This window comes from Dromaius novaehollandiae, chromosome 4 (genome assembly GCF_036370855.1).
Source record: "Dromaius novaehollandiae isolate bDroNov1 chromosome 4, bDroNov1.hap1, whole genome shotgun sequence".
In the NCBI taxonomy this organism is placed as follows: Eukaryota; Metazoa; Chordata; class Aves; order Casuariiformes; family Dromaiidae; genus Dromaius; species Dromaius novaehollandiae.
Window position 1 is genome coordinate 13,155,798 of NC_088101.1, and position 18,428 is coordinate 13,174,225.

At 42.9% G+C, this 18,428-nt stretch overlaps 1 protein-coding gene across 1 annotated transcript in view; it reads left to right on the forward strand.

Annotated features, from left to right (window-relative positions):
• The window catches only part of FRAS1 (Fraser extracellular matrix complex subunit 1), a 194,287-nt gene that overhangs the window by 67,748 nt on the left and 108,111 nt on the right, over positions 1-18,428 (forward strand). Inside the window, exons 3-11 of the mRNA XM_064510451.1 lie at positions 1,189-1,296; positions 4,535-4,627; positions 6,455-6,614; positions 7,524-7,657; positions 10,650-10,733; positions 11,372-11,473; positions 11,577-11,768; positions 15,857-15,946; positions 17,719-17,866. Of these exons, the coding sequence (XP_064366521.1) occupies positions 1,189-1,296; positions 4,535-4,627; positions 6,455-6,614; positions 7,524-7,657; positions 10,650-10,733; positions 11,372-11,473; positions 11,577-11,768; positions 15,857-15,946; positions 17,719-17,866 (1,111 nt within the window). The remainder of the gene's footprint in view (positions 1-1,188; positions 1,297-4,534; positions 4,628-6,454; positions 6,615-7,523; positions 7,658-10,649; positions 10,734-11,371; positions 11,474-11,576; positions 11,769-15,856; positions 15,947-17,718; positions 17,867-18,428) is intronic.

Consider the following 18,428-nt stretch of genomic DNA (forward strand, 5'->3'; position numbering starts at 1 on the left):
GGTGATTATATTGGCTAGCACTGTAGGAAGATTGCCTGACATCCCTGTATGCATTGCATTTCACTCTCTATTTATCTGCGCCATGCTTTGGGGTGTGTCCGCGGTGCAAGCCTTGTGTTTCGGAGGCTGTCATCTCCTTGAGGAAGAATCCCCAAGCTCCGTCAGACAGACTGTTCACGCTGACCTGGTGCCAGGACACACTGCCGTTTTCTCTGCGTGTCGCACATTTGGCTGTGGCAGTGGTTGCCCTAAGTAGACGCTGGCACGGGGCACGTGTGAAGCTTCCCTTGTGCTCAGAGCAGTTTTTCGTTCATCGTGCCCATTTTCACAGGAAGAGGGGCGGCAGGCAGGCTTGGCTGCTTTTCTGGGATGCTGCTGATGCTGTTTGCTGTCAGCATGGCTGGAAGTCCGTGTTCAGGAGTAAAGGGAAGGAAGGCTTTGTTTTGCAAAAATCCTACCAAAAGTAAGGAGGCCCAGGCAAATGCTCGGGCCTTGCAGAAACTGGCAGGAGGCAAGGAAAAGTTCTAGTCTGGCAACTGTCCAAGCAACTGGATGAGGCCCGAGCTGGCTTATGAAAGCATGGTGGTGGCGTCGGATTGTGACCTCAGTGCTGAAGGAATGGAAAGGGGTCAAGAAGGGGTCGTGAAAAACCTTGCAAATTAGCTGTGGGTTTCCAGTCGGGTGCACTGATCGAGTGATGACGACAGCCATTTCCAAATCTGCTGGACCGTCTGCTCGGTCAGAGTTCCCTCCATGACATTTTGAAACAAAAGTGATTGCATAGAGCCTGTTTATACCTGGCCATGCATTCAGCTTTTTTTTTGACAACACCAGTTTAATTGTATGATACGTTCTTTAGACCTTTTCTTCCATCTCACAGCCTAAAGTAATGAGCAGTTTCTTTTGTGGTTTTGACACGAGAACTTTTTCTTTCCGTGTTCCCGCAGGCTCAAAGTTTTGAATATTGCGTTCAACAGCTGGGAGCTCTTTGGCTGCCAAGGGTGTCAGTCTTTACTTGTATTCTCACACAGTGCTGTTTGCTGCCACAGCTGTGTGTCCAGGTGTGAGATGGCCTCAAAGCTGGCTCAGGTGCCTTAGTACAAGCTGTGATCATAGCTGCAGCTTGGACAGCCTAAACCTTTTTTTATAGAAAACTGGTCTAATTTAAGAACTTATGTTTGTTTGCAGAACAACACAATTTGGAAGCCAGATTCTTGCCAAGACTGCAGTTGCCGTAATGATATTGTCACCTGTGAGCCTACAGTCTGCAAACACCCTCCATGTGACTTTCAGAAGGTAAGGGGCTGAAACTGCCCAAACACCTACTGGTCTGTTTTGTATAGTGGGAGAAATGTCAGGTTGCTCTGGACTTCCCTGCTTTCCCCATCCCGTGACCCTTGGAATAATTATGGGCTTGTCAAAATGCTTGTGTTGGAACACACACAGTGTGTGACGTGTAAAGGTATGGCATGGGCGGTTGGGGTAGGGGGTTCTACAGTCCCCATGGAGGCAAAGCTCTTGTATTAATTGGGACGCAAGAAGAGGATGCAGCATGAGGAGTTTCCCCGGTGGAGCTGGCAGAGGTGAGCTGGTTGCGTATCTCTGCACGCCACTGTGTCAGCGTTCTGTGCTCGGCTTCCTCTGTGCAGCTCCCTTTGAACCTGAGGGGCTGATTCACAGCGGGATTTGGGGGAAGCAAAAGGGACCAGTGAAATCACACTTTGTCTCCCAGAGTGAGTGTGACTGCCAAAGGTCAGGCATGTTCCCTGTGTCCTTTCACTTCTCATTGATGCAAGCCCATGGAATAAAAACACAGGCGAAGCCCAGCGTGTGAAGCCTTTGTCTCCTTGCTGGCACTACAGCCAGAGCTTGGTGCTGGAGCAGCTTGCAGGCTGCCTGTGCTCCAAGGGCAGTCTGGTCCCCGAGGAAGACCCTGAGCTGGGTTTGGACCTCCCAGCATGAGCCCAGCTTCTAATCACCCTTCATTTGAACGTGTAGCCAGGTCACTGTCAAACAAGCAGATGGACGCTTTCCACTCTGATGAACAACAACAGAGCTGAGATCGTCTGTCTTTTAGTTTCTTGTGCCTTGTGGTGCTTGTTAAGCTTTCATTGTTTCTTGTTTATCTTTCTCTGTCAGAGCCTTCATTAATGGTTATAGCTAATTGGCCACAGAAGTGGTGTTGCATTAGCATCTGGATTACTGGGGTAGTGCACATGAATGACAATGAAAATTAGTGTTTTAAAGAGGGACTGCCAATACAATAATTATATAGCTTTATGAAGCAGGTTAAAATGTTTTCCAGTATGACAGTATTAACAGTGAAATAATTTTTGATCCTTACTATTTTTCTCCTTTATTAAGACTGTATATTGATTAAAGGACAACTGAAATATTAGGACTTTTTGTGCTAAAGAGGAGAGAGGAAAAAAAGAGTGCTGTCATTGGACAGCTAATAATGAGTGGGCTAGAGAAGATACTGTCATTCATAACAAACAGTGTGGTTAAGTGAAAATGAAAAGGTAGCAACTATAAGGCTTATAAAGAGAAAAAGGTTTACATAGTGTAAAACAAAACTGTAAACTCCTTGACATGGGAAATCATCAAGGTCAAGAGTTTAGTGTTTCAAAAAGGTTTGGCCACTCCAATGATGAGAATTATTATCAAGGGTCTCAGAAGAAAAAATCTGATCATCCTTCAAGCATAAACCGATCACAGATCAGTGAGGCCAGAGGCTCTGTCGTTTATTTCTTATTTGCTCATTGTGAGATTTCTGCAAACTTCGCCTATCTTGTTTACAACAACAAGGCATAAGCAGAAACTGGCAGTCTCTCCAAAAAGCATAACAAGTGGTGTTTTAAACATTTGTTTATAAAACCTAATGCCATGTGTGCATATATTCTTTGTACACAGGCAGACTGAAAAAAAGAATGTATTAGGTAGGTGGCAAATCAGCAAAAACTATTTCTCTTGTGTGAATTAAGAAAAAAAAACCAGAATGGTTTCTTCTCCTACCAACTTCACAGTTGAATGAGGTTTAATGGTTTAATCTAAATGAAACATTTAATTTTGTATTCGGCCTCCTAAAAATATGACATTGAAGGAAACCTTGAAGTGAGAAGCTTTTTTCAGTTTGAAAAATTAAAATGTTTCTTTTAGAAAATATAGAAAGAAAACTTCTGTGCTTTTATCACACCAATAAACAGGTGACAGGTAAGATGATGTTTTTGTATTACACGGTCTTCATTTTTTATTATGTTACAGCAAATAATTGCTCCCTCTTGGTCAAGAGCAATGCCTTAGAAGTTGGCCATACCCTTTCAAAGGGGCAAGGATGAAATATTTCTCCTGAGAAGCACCTTTGCAGTATTTTAAAGGTGACGACTTTATGGGTAGAATTTTTCTTCATTTCGCTTCCTGAACCTGTGATGTTCTTCCCTGCTTTTGTTTTTCTGTTTCAGTTTTTTCCTTCTCCAGCTGCTGTGCTCAGATAACTAAAATTGGCTGGTCTTTCTTTTTCTTTTTTTTTTTTTTAATTAGCTCTAGGGGAAAAACACTGAGAGATCCATGGTACCTCCCAGGTGGTGCCAAGGGCTCTTGGTGCCGTTGCCCTCAATGGCACCCCTGCAAAATAAGATCCTGCCACAGCTTATGCCGTTGTGTCCATGGGGCACTGTGCCAGGCCTGAGATATTTAACACACAGCTGTGAGCGCTGGAAGGAATGTGGGAGCTTTGTTTGCAGAGTCCATGGAGACGTTTCAAGGAAGGGAGGCCCCAAGGTCCTTCCTGGTGTTGGCTGATGTCTTTACTGATGTGTTTTGCCCTTGGTCTGGTGTGGTACCCTGAACAGTTGCTTCCATCAGCATCATCTGTTTCCCTGCTGCCAACATAATGTAGCAGGCAGGCAGCTTGCTAAGTCCCATGAACATGCAAAGCAAAGTGTTAGCAGTATCATCAGAGTGTGCTGTAGTTGGAAGTGGTCGATAGTTAATTTTTAAATACCATTGTTCAAAAAAGTGGTGGTTATTAAACCTAAGAAGTACAGCGGTTGGATGCATATTCTTTCTGCTTGTCAGAAAAATTATTCTTTCTGCGTTTCTGATGTAGAGAAACATTAGAATGAGGTCCATCCCGTACATGTAGAAAACATTATTTAATAAAAAACATTATGGCTGTAATGCATTCTTCAGAGAATCTTCACTGAGTAATTCTTATTTTTGTCCTGAATAAGTGTTTTCCAGCTATTCTTTATCCTATCTCGAAAGCTAGTCTTGCTGGGGACTTTCTAATTACATGGTTAGGGGTGCAAATTCTCCTACTGTAGTTTTGACCATAAAATACCAAATTTAACATCCCAAGATAACGTGAAATCTCTTGGCAAAGGGATCTTCTGTAACAGCATTACATATTTCCCTTTGCGCATTAGGTCCTTAAACTGAAAGCAATGGCATCTGTCAAAGTCCCCTGTCTGTCCCTTCTGGTTAAGCTTCCTATTTTGTGTGCACTGCTTATCGGATTCTTGTATCTGTCTAGGGAGAAGTGCTCCAAATAGCCCCCAACAAGTGCTGCCCGGAGTGTGCCTCGCGAGCTGAAGGATTTTGCCAGCATGAAGGACAGATCCATGGCGTGAGTGCTCTGTCACGTTCCTCGACAGGGGCATTCCTTTCCAGTTTTTAGCTCTCTGACTGTTTGCTTCATGTCAGTGAAGGCTGCTTAGCTGACATGAGGAAAAAAGATCGTTCGTTGTCACTGTTTCCATCTCAGCTATATTCTGTCACTATCAGATAATGTAATATATAGGGAGTTTAGTCTGCAGGGTTTGTGAAAAGGTAATGTGTCATTGAGCAATCGTGTCCTGTTTGGCTTAAGGGGAGAAGTTTTCTATCCATTCATTCACTTTGCTGTTGCTGTGGGTGTCTGAGACTATATAGTAATGTTAGGAGAAGCAAAATACATTGAACTTGACACATTAGCTGTCCTGAAAGCAGGTTCTTCTATCAGCAGCAATCTGTGCTGGTAGAAATTGATTGCTCTCATGCGGCCTGGGATTATGATACCCTGAATTATTCAAGAAGCACGTTACAGGATGCGGTTTCACCTAGGGGACCTGAAAGGCCAAAACAGTAAGACTAAGTGTCTACAGGAAAGAAAATGTGGTGATTCATGGCTAGTAGTTAATGACATATATCAAACAATAGGCAGATGGAGAAGTATGTCCTAACTGTGAGTCCAGGGTCTAAGCCTCTGGTCTCTTACGGACTTCTCTGTCAGACAAGAAGCAAGTCAGGTCTAAATCTTCAGAAATCTGCTGAAATGCCAAACACTTTTGAATATCTGGTATGCTCTGCATCTCAGATGGATATTGTAGCTCTCTCCTTTAGCGAGGTGGCATGACCAGCACAAATCTGTTATGAGCCGGATAGAAAAGACTGGAATAGGAGGGATAGCCCATCCATCCACTTCTCATCTTTATTTGTACATGTGATTTGGGTGATACTATATTATATCATATTACATTCTATCTCTTGTTGTTACTGTTACTGTGTTCCAGCTCTTGCCTTTGACTCTTTATAAGCCTGTTTTTGAGACACAACTCAGGGGAATAAGTATCGCCCTGTGCGATGTGTAGCACCCAAATTCCAGAGTGAAGTGGACATGAAACAATTTTTTGGCAACAGAAAGCCTCATCCTGATGGTCAGCACAGATTAGACAGGAAAGATGTTTTTTCTTTTGTCAGTAAGCCAGAGTAATGCTTTGTCACTTAAACTTCATTCTAGAGGTATCTAGGTAGCAGCCCTAGTGGTAGCTCCATCAAGAAAACCAGTATACTCCATCTGACAAGAGCTTTTTCCTCCAAGCTTGATAATATTGCATGTTTTGTAAAAGTTAACATTCACCATTTTTTGGAGAGCATTGCAATACATCAACACGTTTTTTGGGGGACCAAATTTTTTTCACCCTGCCTCAGAAGAGGAGTGCTGTTACTTCATTAATTCATTGACTAGATTTTACTCACAGTGAAGTATTTAACTATATGGGGCTCAATGTTGCGGTCAGGTGTGCGTTGGGGCTCCTTTTGAACAGTTCAATGGAAAACATGCAGGGACAGCCGAAGCACGTCTCTAAAGAGTCCACCCGACAGAGACTGTGGTGGAGAGGGTATACCCATTAGACTGTGACTTCAGAGGTGGGGTGTTACTGGTTTCCCCCCTGCAGCAGGAAGGCAAATTAGGCTGATCTATGAGTTTGCTACTGTCACAGTTTTAGCTTCTTTTTTGCCCCAACAGCGCAGCCAGGAGTAAGGGCTACAATGTACAGTGCTTGGCTACTCCTGCAAAAGAGGAAAGTTAAACAGTGGTGTGGGGTGGCTCAGCCAGGAGAAGACAATTTGCAGGTCTCAGCAGTTAGATGCATGCATGTTTTTCTTGTGTGTTTTTTGTTGTGCATTGCAGCATGGCACGCAGTGGGCCAGCTCTGGATGTGTCCTGTGCTCCTGTGTCCATGGGAAGGTGAACTGCACCCCCAAGGTCTGCCCAACCCTCACCTGTGAAAGAGGGGAGCTGCAATACACTGCTCAGGGAGCCTGCTGTCCCAAATGTGTGGGCTTTGGCGGTGAGTATCTTGTGAGAGTGGGACACCATCTGGTTTCAGTGATCCGAGCAGCAGGTAACTAGCTGGAAATCTCCTTTGAGTCCCAAAATATGTCAAGTTTTCTTTTCTTGCTCAATTCTGTTGGGAAAACACCTAGGTCAAGTGCGTCTCTTAATTCTCTTTCTATCCTGTTACTGTATTTACATTTGTAAGGGCTTCACCCATAGGCCAAAGGCAAGTAATAAACCTTCAGCAGTGAGAAAATGCGCCTAATGCTCTATGTTTGTTTTGAGACTATGATTTAGGGAAAAGAATGCAAATATTTCCTGTGTGGTGAGGGTACTCTTGGCACTTGCAGATTTATGCTGCAAGTTCCAAAAGTGCCGGAGCTGTTGGATACTTCTCATTCAAATCCAATGGGAGCAGTACATCCAGAGCTCTTAATTCACGAGTCTAAAGCCCTTGAAAACAGTTGGAATTGTTACAATTATTTGCTACTTTGAGAAACCAGGATTTTGAATTCTAAGATGTACAAAATCTGTTTTAATTATTCTAATCACTCTGGCTTGTTTTCAAAGATATCATTGTGCCTTAGGCGTATTCATGAATAAAGACTCCTGATGTACATTCTTTTTTCTTTCCCCAAAGTACTGAGGAACATAATATCCCCATATTGCTGTAGTTCCTTTCTGTATGCAACAGCTGCACCTGCTAACACACAACAGACTTTAACAATGTGAAATTTTTGCAGCAAGTGAGAAGCTGCAGTGACTGTGCCAGCAAACACAGTGCATTGTGCAGCAAGCCCGTACAGAACCTGATATCCCCTTGGGAACAGCATGTATGCTTGCAATGAAGGGGAATGGGCAACGGAAAGGGATTAAAGGACATGTGAGAAGAGAATTACGCAATGTCTTAAATTTCTCTTAGAGTCGTGCTCTTTTGATGGCCGCTTGTTCCGGGATGGGGAAGACTGGCATCTCGGTCAGTGCTCCAAATGCATCTGCAGGGATGGCGTGACTCAGTGCTTCGTGGCTTCCTGCCAGCCTGTACTGTGCAGTCAGGTCAGGACCCATTGGCCTTCTGGGGACATTATTCTTGGCTGTTTTCTTTTCCTTGGCATGATGTACAAACTAGCAGGCAGATCTCCTATGTGGAAAGTGGGTGATTTGAAAAAGGGAGTTTTGATTTCTGGAAGTATGGAATGACAGATAAATCTGTTGGTATACACAAGTGCTGTCTCTCTCTTTCCCAACACATTCTCTCCCCACCATTTTACTCTTACCATGCGTTTGCTGGCTAACTAGGCAAAAATATTATCTAGAGAAACTGTGATTTTGGTTTTGTACTAAAACAATGATGCAGAGTTGATCAGGAAGTGTTTGTATTTCTCTGAGGGAAGGAATGAAAGAACAAGGGTTTTAATGGGGATTTGTCTTCACAGACTGCAGCTTTTCATTTCAACAGCTTTGTTTGCAGTTCTTGTTTATTTTGTTTGCAAGAACTGTAGAAATGCAGTTGAAAATAATCAAATGCTGATGAGATTCCCCTTTTGACTAAAAAGGCTTTAAAAATAAAAGACAGTTTCAGCTGGAAAAAAAGTCCCAGGCCACTATTCCTTACATGTGCTTGTATTTCAAAAGAGGTCCGCAGATCAGTGAAATTGGTAAGATAGCTTACCCAAGCTCGAGTAGTGACTTACTTTTCTAGCGCAAATGAGAGAACTGGGACATTTCTGTCTCAAAGGTCTTTGCCGTGGACAGTAATGATGAATTCTTAGCACTTGTGCAGTGATAAAACCAGCCAAAACACGATAGGATTATATACAGTGTTAACACAATGGTTAGTAAAGAAAGCAGACTGTATACAATACTCTGTGCTCTATACAAGTGACTAGATTCTTTAAATTCTCTTTATTATATTGCAAACCAGAAATGCTTGAGGGTGTGACTATGCTCTTTGGATTTCTTTCCATTCGGCCTGTTGTACCAGTTTTCTTGGGCTCCTCAGCATTCTCATTTTCAGCAGCATACCATGCCAACGACATCTCTGAAATGCAGGATCTGGCCCCCTGGGAGTTCCTCTTTTTTGTCTTGACTTCATGTCATAGAAATGCAGTTTCTCCAGCACTTTTATCTACTAAACTTACTCCAATGGTGAATCAAGAACTCTAGTTCCCTTGAAATGTGCGCTCTGGCTCAGCCTGACTGCCCTGTAGCCCTCAGTAAAACAAAAGCACTAGTCATAAACCTTTTTTCTTGTTGATGCTTACCCAACTTTCTATTACGAGACTAGACAGTTGCGTAATTAACAGTGTTTTTTTCTTGTTTGAAGGAAAGCTCACCTGTTACTCTGCATACTAATCATGTATTGTTTTGTCCTAAGATACTCAGTTAGTAAACCGCTGCAAATGCACCAATGTTGCCTGCTGACTGATTGCACTAATATTTAATCAGCTAATTGCTGGGATTTAATTTGTGGAAATGGAAATGACTTTGTTGTTGCTGTGATGAATGTGAGAATAATTGGCTGAAAACATCCAAGTTAATGCAGCAGAAAGCTAATTGTAATGGTGCTTCAGATATTTGCTGACAAGGTGCGCACTGGAAGGGGCATTGGCAGTACATGCAGGAGTTCTGCTTAATCATACCTGTCCTTGTTTTGCATGTGCCTTTATCCCTGTCTCTTCCTACTCCAGTCCCTGACAAAAGCAAATAAATAACTTCTCCCAACACAGTGACAACCAGTATTAAACTCATCTTACAGCTTTCAGATAAGTGTGCCCTTTCCTCGATGCTGAGGGGGCACAAGTTCAAAAATGCTTGTTGCAGGAGAGCACCTGAATGTGTCAGCCATAGGAGAAGAGGAATTGAGAGGCAGGGCAAGTGCTCACTTTTAACTCAGTGCCAAGATATCATGAAAAAAGCCAGGAGTGAAGAATGTGCTTTCTGGGGGTATGTTTTCTCTGAACATGCAAGCTTGTCAAGTCTGCCCAGCGTGCTTGCTGCTTCTACTGCAAAATTAAATGAATGTCTGGCAGTTTCAGCTCACTCTGCTTGCTTGTCTCTAGGGAGTTTTGCCGCCAGTTATCTCTGCCCAATAAGCAGTCACCAGAGCCAAAGGGAAGGTCTCCATTATGCTGTACCAACAAAATCCATGAAATAACTCTTTTAACTCTGCTGGGAAATCTATGGTTGATCACTTTTATACAAAGTCTTCCACTCTTTCTTTGAAAACTAGTGATTTGCACTAACAAAGCAGATGAGATAATAGTGGTTGGCATTTCTACATGATTTTCAGTCCACAAGTCAGTCTTCTGTTCATCTTGATGTGGCTGGAGGGAGGTGTTGGTGAATGATGCTATGCCCATTACAAATCAATAGATGTATGTGAAATTGCAGCAGTTAAATTACATACACATTTTGGACCAATGGAGCTGAGCCGTGCAGGAACTCCTATATTGATGTGAACTGCCAGGCTATTCCAGTGTAACTTGTATCAGTCATGAAAAAGTTTAAACTAAAATAATCCAGTTTTAAGCATAATTTAACATCTGTACAGACAGTTATGCTGCATGATTTTAACTTAGACAGTGCAAATGCCTGTGTACAGCACTCCTGAGATGGTGAGTGTAAATCACACATTCAAAGCCTGAAAATGTGGCAGTACCAGAAAAGAATCTCTCTCTCCACATTCTTATGCTTTAGCGTGCCTCTCTTTGTAGCTTTATGTATATATTCTCTGTATATCTGAATATATGTGTGTATATACTTTTTTTTCTGTGGTGTGTGTCTTTATCTGTGTCTATGTATCTGGGCCTCGATTGCCATCCGAAGAAGCATAGAGAAAGAAGTGTAGGGAATATCTTTGTTTCTAGCCTTCTACATTGATCTCTCAGTGAAAAGACGGCCCCAGATACTGGAGCCAAAATCAAGTCCTGAGTGACTGTGGGTTATCACACAGACGTAGAACGCCTGGAATTCCAGGCAGCGATGCTGAGCCCCATGTTAACTATTCCTACTCTTGTTCTGTTTGTTTCGCCTGCTTTCTATTTAGGATGACGTTATGGTAATGTCTCCTGGAAAATGCTGCCCTGAATGTGTTCCTAAACCCTGCTCCGCATCAGGAAGAGTGTACCAGGTAACCTTTGATAAGCTACACCAAAAGCCAGCTGTTCACAAGTTCTGGCACATCCTTCTCCCTTCTCCATAACATCTGACTTTCTGCCAGCACTGACAGCTTAGTACGACAGTTGACTTTTTCTTTCTGGAAAGCCAGAACAGTTGAAAGAAATTAAGACTAGATGAGAACTTACTGGCAAACACAAAGGAAGTTTGCAGGATGAAGCAGATGAGGCACTTTCTTTTCACACTTTTTTGGAGGAGAAAAGTAAAAAGCATTGGTGAAGGTCAAAGTATTCATAGCTTTCATTGTATCACCTGGAATTAATTTAATGTATTATTTAATGAATGTGTGTGTGTATGTGGGATTTACTGTTAATGATTATTTTTTGCTAATGATAACAGTCAGGGTTTTACCAATGTCACTAGCTAGCAGTTGATGAGAAATGCATACCTCTGTCATCTAGACCTCATATTTTTTCTTTGCGTTGCTGATCATGCAGTTATAAGCATTTTTTAAGAAAAGTTTGCTATTGCATACAGACCTGCGGAAGAAACGATTAGGTTCAATAGGAAGCACAGATTTCTGGAGATAATTTGGGTATCTGTGAAGGATGTTTAATGACTGTATACATCTCTCATGTTCTTTTTGAACAGCATGGCGAACAGTGGAAAAAAAATGCCTGTACTACATGTGCATGTCACCGAGGGGAAGTCAGATGTCTAAGAGAGACGTGTGACTCGATTGCATGTGAGAAGGTAGTTAAAAATCATTCAGCTCTGATACCCTGGCTGCATGTGTCACTCTGCCCTTGTGAAAGGGTTCAGAGAATCCTGCTCAATGGTTATTGACATTTTGTAGGGGGAGAAAAAAGTGCAGCGTTCTGGGAAGTGCTGTGAGGAGTGTGTCTCTGCCAAGGGAAACTGCTTTTATGATGGCACCATCAGGTACCACAGTGAGATGTGGAATAGTACTCGCTGTGACTTCTGCATGTGCGAAGGAGGGCAAGTCACTTGCCAGAAAGCAGAGTGTGCCAAAGTGGAGTGTGCCAAGGTAAGAAAGGTTTTTCCTTTCAAAATATATCCCTCAAGTCCTGTGATCCCCCTGTCCTCCTCCCCCTTTTTTTTTCTCCTTTCTTGACTGATGTCTTGAGACACTCAAAGAACCTGCTCTTCTCTAGTGGCCTGTTTTGTACGATTACCTTGAAACACTTCACAGAAAACAGGAGTAAGCTTGGGATTTTCCCATGCAAGCTTGGCTGCTCAGTTGGCTTGCACTATGAAGAAAGCCAGTGAGACTCAGTTACTAATTTAATTTGGATTGCCTCCCACACTGCTTCCACACTGTTGTGGAAGGCAGTGTTCCACTTTTCTCCATTTTTTCCATGCCTTTCTGAGCATGGAAGTGAAACTGCTAAGGCATTTTATTCCCGGTGTGGTTTACTCCAAAACAAAATCCCCTGACAGGTTATATTGTAGTTGCTCTATAATGAATATGGAAAAGGCATTAGATAGGGTTGAATGCTCTTCCCCCCACCATCCACACACACATGCGCACGCGTACACACACACACACACACACACACACACACACACACACACACACTTTTTTGCTGTACTTAACAATTAGTTTGGATTGCCTTCTTCCAGTGGGACAAAACTTCTGTGTTGTCTGTCACTGCATTTGTTTTAATCAGTAGGCTAATATCTGCTTTATCGCAACTACTCCACAGAATCAGTGAAGAGAAGGGAAGGAATTGTAGCTTTCTGAGGTTACTCTCTCACTGACCATGCTTTTCTGGTGACTCTGCCTGCATGGTAAATCTCGTGTACCAGGACCCTTGTGTTGTGCCTGAATTCCAGCCAAAATCTGCATGCTACACATAATGGCTTCACTGGATTAGATCGCTTCAGTGGCTGTTCCAGAAAGTTAGAATCCACATGCACGATCCCAAATGATAATACATCATGCAGAGGTGACATATGTAGGAATAAAAGTGTATGCTAGTTCATCTGAGGTTGTGCCTTCTAAATAACAAAAATGCATTCAGCATGGGATTCAAACTCTTGTCACTGAGTGTAGTACTGCTGATGATCATATAATCTTAAACTGCATGGAGAGATTTTGCTGGAATGGAAGTCATGATTATCATAAAATCTTGTGCACTTGCATCTGTTTCAGTCAGCTTCTTGCATGTTTATGGCTGTAAATTGGATCATTTGCACTAATGATGATGGCACGCTGTCATGGCTCAGTAGGGAAAATGATTTAATATTCATGTTCCTGCCTTGGGTTCTGATGAGGAATCCATTATTCAGAAAAGCTGGGAATACTTTACAGGACAACAGCTGAAGATGTTATCATATAGGGTTAAAAACAGAGTGGGATTCAAAAGCAGCTCTATCACATGTGCAGTTTTTTTTCAAACTTGGAGTGTCAAAGGTAACCAGCCCGTTTGAAGCCTGAGCATCTAAAAAAATGGTATTATTTCTCAGGGTACAAGTGGCTGCTATTCTGAATTCAGTGAAATGTGATTACCAGGAGGACAGCAGGAGGAAAGCACTTGATAAAAGATATTTGCCCAAGGATTTATAATCCTGCATGGCTTCCCTCAAGATAAACTGGCTTCCTCAAGACAGTTGCAGTCATAGTTTAGCTCAATAGTACAAGGTGCACATTAATTTAATGCAATAAAATATTTACTCAAAAAGCATATAAATTATTTTCTTTTTCCCTTCTCTTTTTCTCTTTGAGTTTCAGGTCTTGTTTGTAAGCACCTGCATCAATAAATCAGAGCTGAGATGAAGCTAGAAGCATTTGGATTCATCTCTTCATTAAGGCACTATTAGTTTTCTGGTCACATCGTCCTGTTTAAAGTGTAATGAGGCCACAGATTTAAACTGCAAATCCTGGACAGCTTGACATAGTATAGCAGTATTACATGAGGATAGGGCAAAGGCTTAGCTTTTAAACCCTTTCAAACAAACCAGTCCAGCAACTGCAGAATGAAAGTGTCTGTGGTGATTCTGAGCTAATCTTTAAAAAAAAAAAAAAAAATTTCAGGAGGTTCCTGGTGAGCTAGGAATGGAAGTTACATGGCAGGCTTGGGGTAGTTACGCATGTTGAAGTGGGTGCGCTCAACGAAGACTGCTTAAACTGCCAGAGCATCATGTAGTCCTGCTGGCGCCCTTCTCCAAACCCCTGCTAAGATAGCACCCTAGTGAGACTGTTCAGGTACGACTCTGAGGAGGACAGGTCCCGGGTGCGTGGAGCCTTGGTTGCCTACTCTGGATACAGCCCTGTCGACCCCAGCAACTGCAGGGTCCGTGAAACAGGTATTGCAGGATGCTGTGTGACTAACAGTCAGCAGCCTGCAGGAGTTACTCTGATATTTTGAAGAAGTGGAGCTAGGAAGTTGGGAGTTATGGATGGTGCCTGTGGATGTAGATGTGTGTGAGCATGAGAGATACTTATATAAACTGTTTTTTTCCCGTTTCTGCCTCCCAGCCCATCACTGCCTTTCAACATTCTCAGCTTGGTGTGATGAGTAATCTCTCTTCAGCACAGCCACGAGTGGCCTGGTTATCTCACATAGTCGCTCCCTCTCCTGAGTCTTGGCAGAGCAGTGCGGTTGCATTTCCTTCTGGCTAGGAGAGCCATGTTCCATGCCTAGCTGTTCTCGGTTTTCCTATAGTGTGTGTGCTTATGTGTGGGGATGGGGATGTGGGCAGGGGTGGGAATGGGAGAGTTTACAGTACATAGCAGTGATGTGAGATCCAACCACAGCCAACAGCATTTTGAAGTAGTGATTTAAGTAGCAAAAATGTATAGAACCAACAGGGAAGGATTTAGGCTGTGTGTGGTCCTAGGTGAGTAAAAACCATATGATCTCTGCTCTCTTACCCATTCCCAGAAACATATGAGAGTCGCCCAAGTGTGGCCTGGACTAGCTGTTCTGCCTTAGCTAAGCTAACAGCATCTGGGGATGTTACTGCACTGTATAGGTATAAAATAGTTTACATATACAGACTGCTAGATGTGCTAGAGTGGAATGGCAAAAAATATGCTGGAGTGACTGTATTGGAACAGATGTCCGGGTGGCGTAAATCAGCAAAGCGACTGGGTAAACTTGGTGCTCAGCTGCATTTTGTGAGCCCTCCAAAGAAGGTAGCTGCGTGCTGAAATGGAAACCAATAAAATGTGTGACTTCATTGGGTAATTGGGTCCCTTGCAGACAGTTAAGAAACAGTCATGTATTCTCTGCTTTGTGATAAATAAGTAATCGCCCTGATTGTAAAATTAGAGAGAGAATGCCCAGAGAGATTTGGGACAAGTATCAACACTGACATTTTTTGGGGAAAGATTTAACCGGTGTTCAGGGCACCAAAATATCTACTTTAGTCATTCATTTGTAACTTTTGTTATTGTGATGTTTTCTTGCCTGCATTTAGCATGCGTGAGAATCTTGTCAAGACATTGAAGCTGTTTCTTTTTGAGCTGTTTGTTAACACCTTAAGAGAAAGTCTCCCTTTCTCATAAATATTCAGCTTCCGCTTAGGAGCAAAAAGCTGTGACAGATCAGGGCACTTCATTCCCTTCCCCTGCTGTAAATTCTTATCTTCAAAGCAAAGTAATTTCAGTAAATTCTGTGGAGTTGTAACAAAGAACAGGCTTTTTCCATCTGGGATAAATAGAGCACGTGCTTTGAAATTTGCCTTGACCATTTTTGGCCTTTTGTCTTAGGAAAGAGTAGAATGTTGAAAATGTAGATAAGATTCTATGCAGTGACATAGTGATGGTGGCCTAAAAATCCTGGAAATTCACCATAAAAATAACACTCCTGTTCTCTGTATTTTCAGTGGACTGTTTCAGAGGGTTCTTTCTCTGCAGGATTTAGGGATGAAGCAATGGCCTTACCGCTGAATTCCCTGACCTTTTCTGAGGTTTGTTCTGCAACTGCAGTGTTCGTTAAGCACATTTTTTAGGCTGCACATATAGAGATGAAGTAGGATATAGAGGAGATAAGGTGAAATTAGATATCAAAGATTGCATTCCAGGGCAAGAGCGGTTCTGTCTCTGCATTCCACAGTATTTTGGTGGTGTTGATTCCATCTGAACTGGTGCAAACTTTCTCTTCACAGGGTGAAGAATTAATTCACTTAGATGGGAAGTGCTGTCCTGAATGTATTTCAAGTAATAGTTACTGTATTTACAGAGAACATACCAAAGATGTGAGTATCCTGGTACTTTGGAGCGCATAGAGAGTTCTGCTCGTAAAGTTTTGGAGAAGTGGCTCTCCCTCTCCAGTTCCGAGGATATTATTTGCAAGTGTAGTAGAAGAACAATCCACTAATATGATCTCCAGGCTGCTTTTAAAATTTACAAAACACACTTGTTTATAATGTGTATGTCTGCTTCAGAATTTAAGTTTGCCTTGCTTTCTTCTGTGTGGTATAATCAATCATTCCTCTTTAATAATTAATACACATACTCATTGGTTTCCTGTGCATCTCATGGGCGTTCAAGATGCCTGACTTTCATGCTATACATTGTAGGCTACAAAGCAAAGGCAATGTATAGCCTTCTGATAATGTGTTTCACTGATGATAATTTTCACTGCAGCAGGAGTGCCTTATTTTATGAACGTTTTCAAGGAACTTCCCTTCTCAAGTTAAAGAAAAAGGAAACCTTAGGTTTCTCAGTTGAAATACACCAGTAATGGACTTTTCATTGCTCTGACAGATGAGTACCCTACTGATGGCTGCTGTTTGCCAACATGTGTGGGAAATGGGAAGTTTAATGCTGGTTTTCTTTCTTTTTTTCCCCCCTTAATGCTAATACCTCCCTTTCCTTCTTTAGATCTCTCCCTCTCTGACCCAAGGGAGGTAAAACAGATTGAGGTGTCTGCTTTATTCCTGTTTGTCCTTTATCCTTTTTGAGAGAGGAACTGGCACGAAAGCTTCATGGGCATTTAAAACGCTTGCCGACTCTTTTCTGCCTTTTGACTTCCTCAGAAGGAACCAGCAGAGGCTCGGTGGTTGAGAGCTGGTTCTGTGTCCTTCGGAGCAGACCTGGGGATGCTGATTGCAGCAGGCAGCGGGGAGACAGTGGGTGGAAGATCTCTCCCCTCCACTAACTAGTAAAAGTAGAAAGGTGTCAGACGGGAGGGCTGGCTTTTGAAGAAAGCAGAGGGTACCTCTTCAGTCTGCTGGGGTTTGCATGGTGTGTCAGCCAGTCCTCAGTGATGGAAAACAAGGCAACAGAAGAAAGGAGGAGAGGATGCAAAATGCTGTCAAAAGTTAGAAAGAGATTTAAAGTTTGACAAATAGGTGGGATGAATCGTAAGGGAGGAGAAGGTTATAATGACCCAGTAGGTCATTATGCAAATATATAAATTCAGAACAGATAAAGGGTATCGTTCAGATACAAAGCAGATTTAAGCACTCGTTACTGGGCTGTAAAAAAGAAGCGGAAACAAGTGAGGCAGCAGAATTTCGAGATGTGAGAAAATGATTTGAGTCAGAGAAAATGAAAGTAGATGAAGAAGCAGAAGGTATGTGCTGCTACCTAAAAAAGCACCCCACTTTGGAGGGAATATTGTGAGGGAATGTATATTCAGGAGCCGCCACAGGCCAAGGACCCTTCGCAGTTGGCACTTTGCAGCCTGCCTGGTTTTGCAAGGCAAGAGGGTTAATCGTACGGAGGTGGGCAGTCCCGTGTCACTGGGCCTCAGTGCTGGAAAAGTCCCAGAAATGTTTACTTTACTACTAGTACTGATGTCTTTAAGTTTATCTGGAGATTTCTGTGCATGGGAAAAATACCTTGTCTGTGCAAAGGCTCTCCGTTAATGCTGAAGCGGTAAGCAATGGGGCATTCTTGCTGGTTGGCAAACCGGGTGTCTGTTGCCCAAAGCACAGTCTGGACTCAGCCTGATGGCAGAGCTTGGCAGCTGTGCTGGAGGAGCGGAGTACTAATGCTGGCCATTTGGTGTTGTCCTGCGCAGGATGGAGAGACGTGGAGAGAGGGGCCGTGCAGAGAATGTGAATGCCGGGATGCAGAGGTGATCTGCTTCCAGCGCTCCTGCCCGCCTTGCCCGCTGGGCAGCCTGGCTGTCGAGGTGGAGGGGGAGTGCTGCCCGCGCTGCGAGCCAGGTACAAACCCAGAGTCCGTCACCTCTTACTATCACTTGGGCTGGGTGGGAGCGTATTGCGTATGCCTCTGGCACGAGTGGTGGTCTGGGATCCTTGTGGCCTTTGTTTCCCCAGTTTGATCAGTGTTGTTCTGACACCTGCATTGAGTTTTAACTTGTCTTTACTTCATTCCCTTTGCAATTGCTCATTAACTGGTTTCCATATAATTTAATTAGGGTTTCAGGAGAGCTTTAGGACTCCATCCAAAGGCTGCGGCTGACTTCCCTTGGTTTAGATCGTACCCTTCATCGCTTTCCTTTGGCAAAAGAGTCTCTGGAAACCTTTTGTGTTGTTTTTTCCTCTTTTTCAACACAAGAAGTTTTCTAAGGCAGAAGGCTGCTATTTTCTGCATCTTAACAAGGGTTTTGGAGTTTATGAGTTCATGATTATTTCTTGGGAGGGGGGAGGAGAAGGAACCTGCTTACACTGTTTATGCCACAAGCTCACTGGGGCTGAATGACTGCCAGTTAATAATTGTTTGGAAAGATTAGAGTAGCCTTAGCTATATGTTAACTTTGCATAT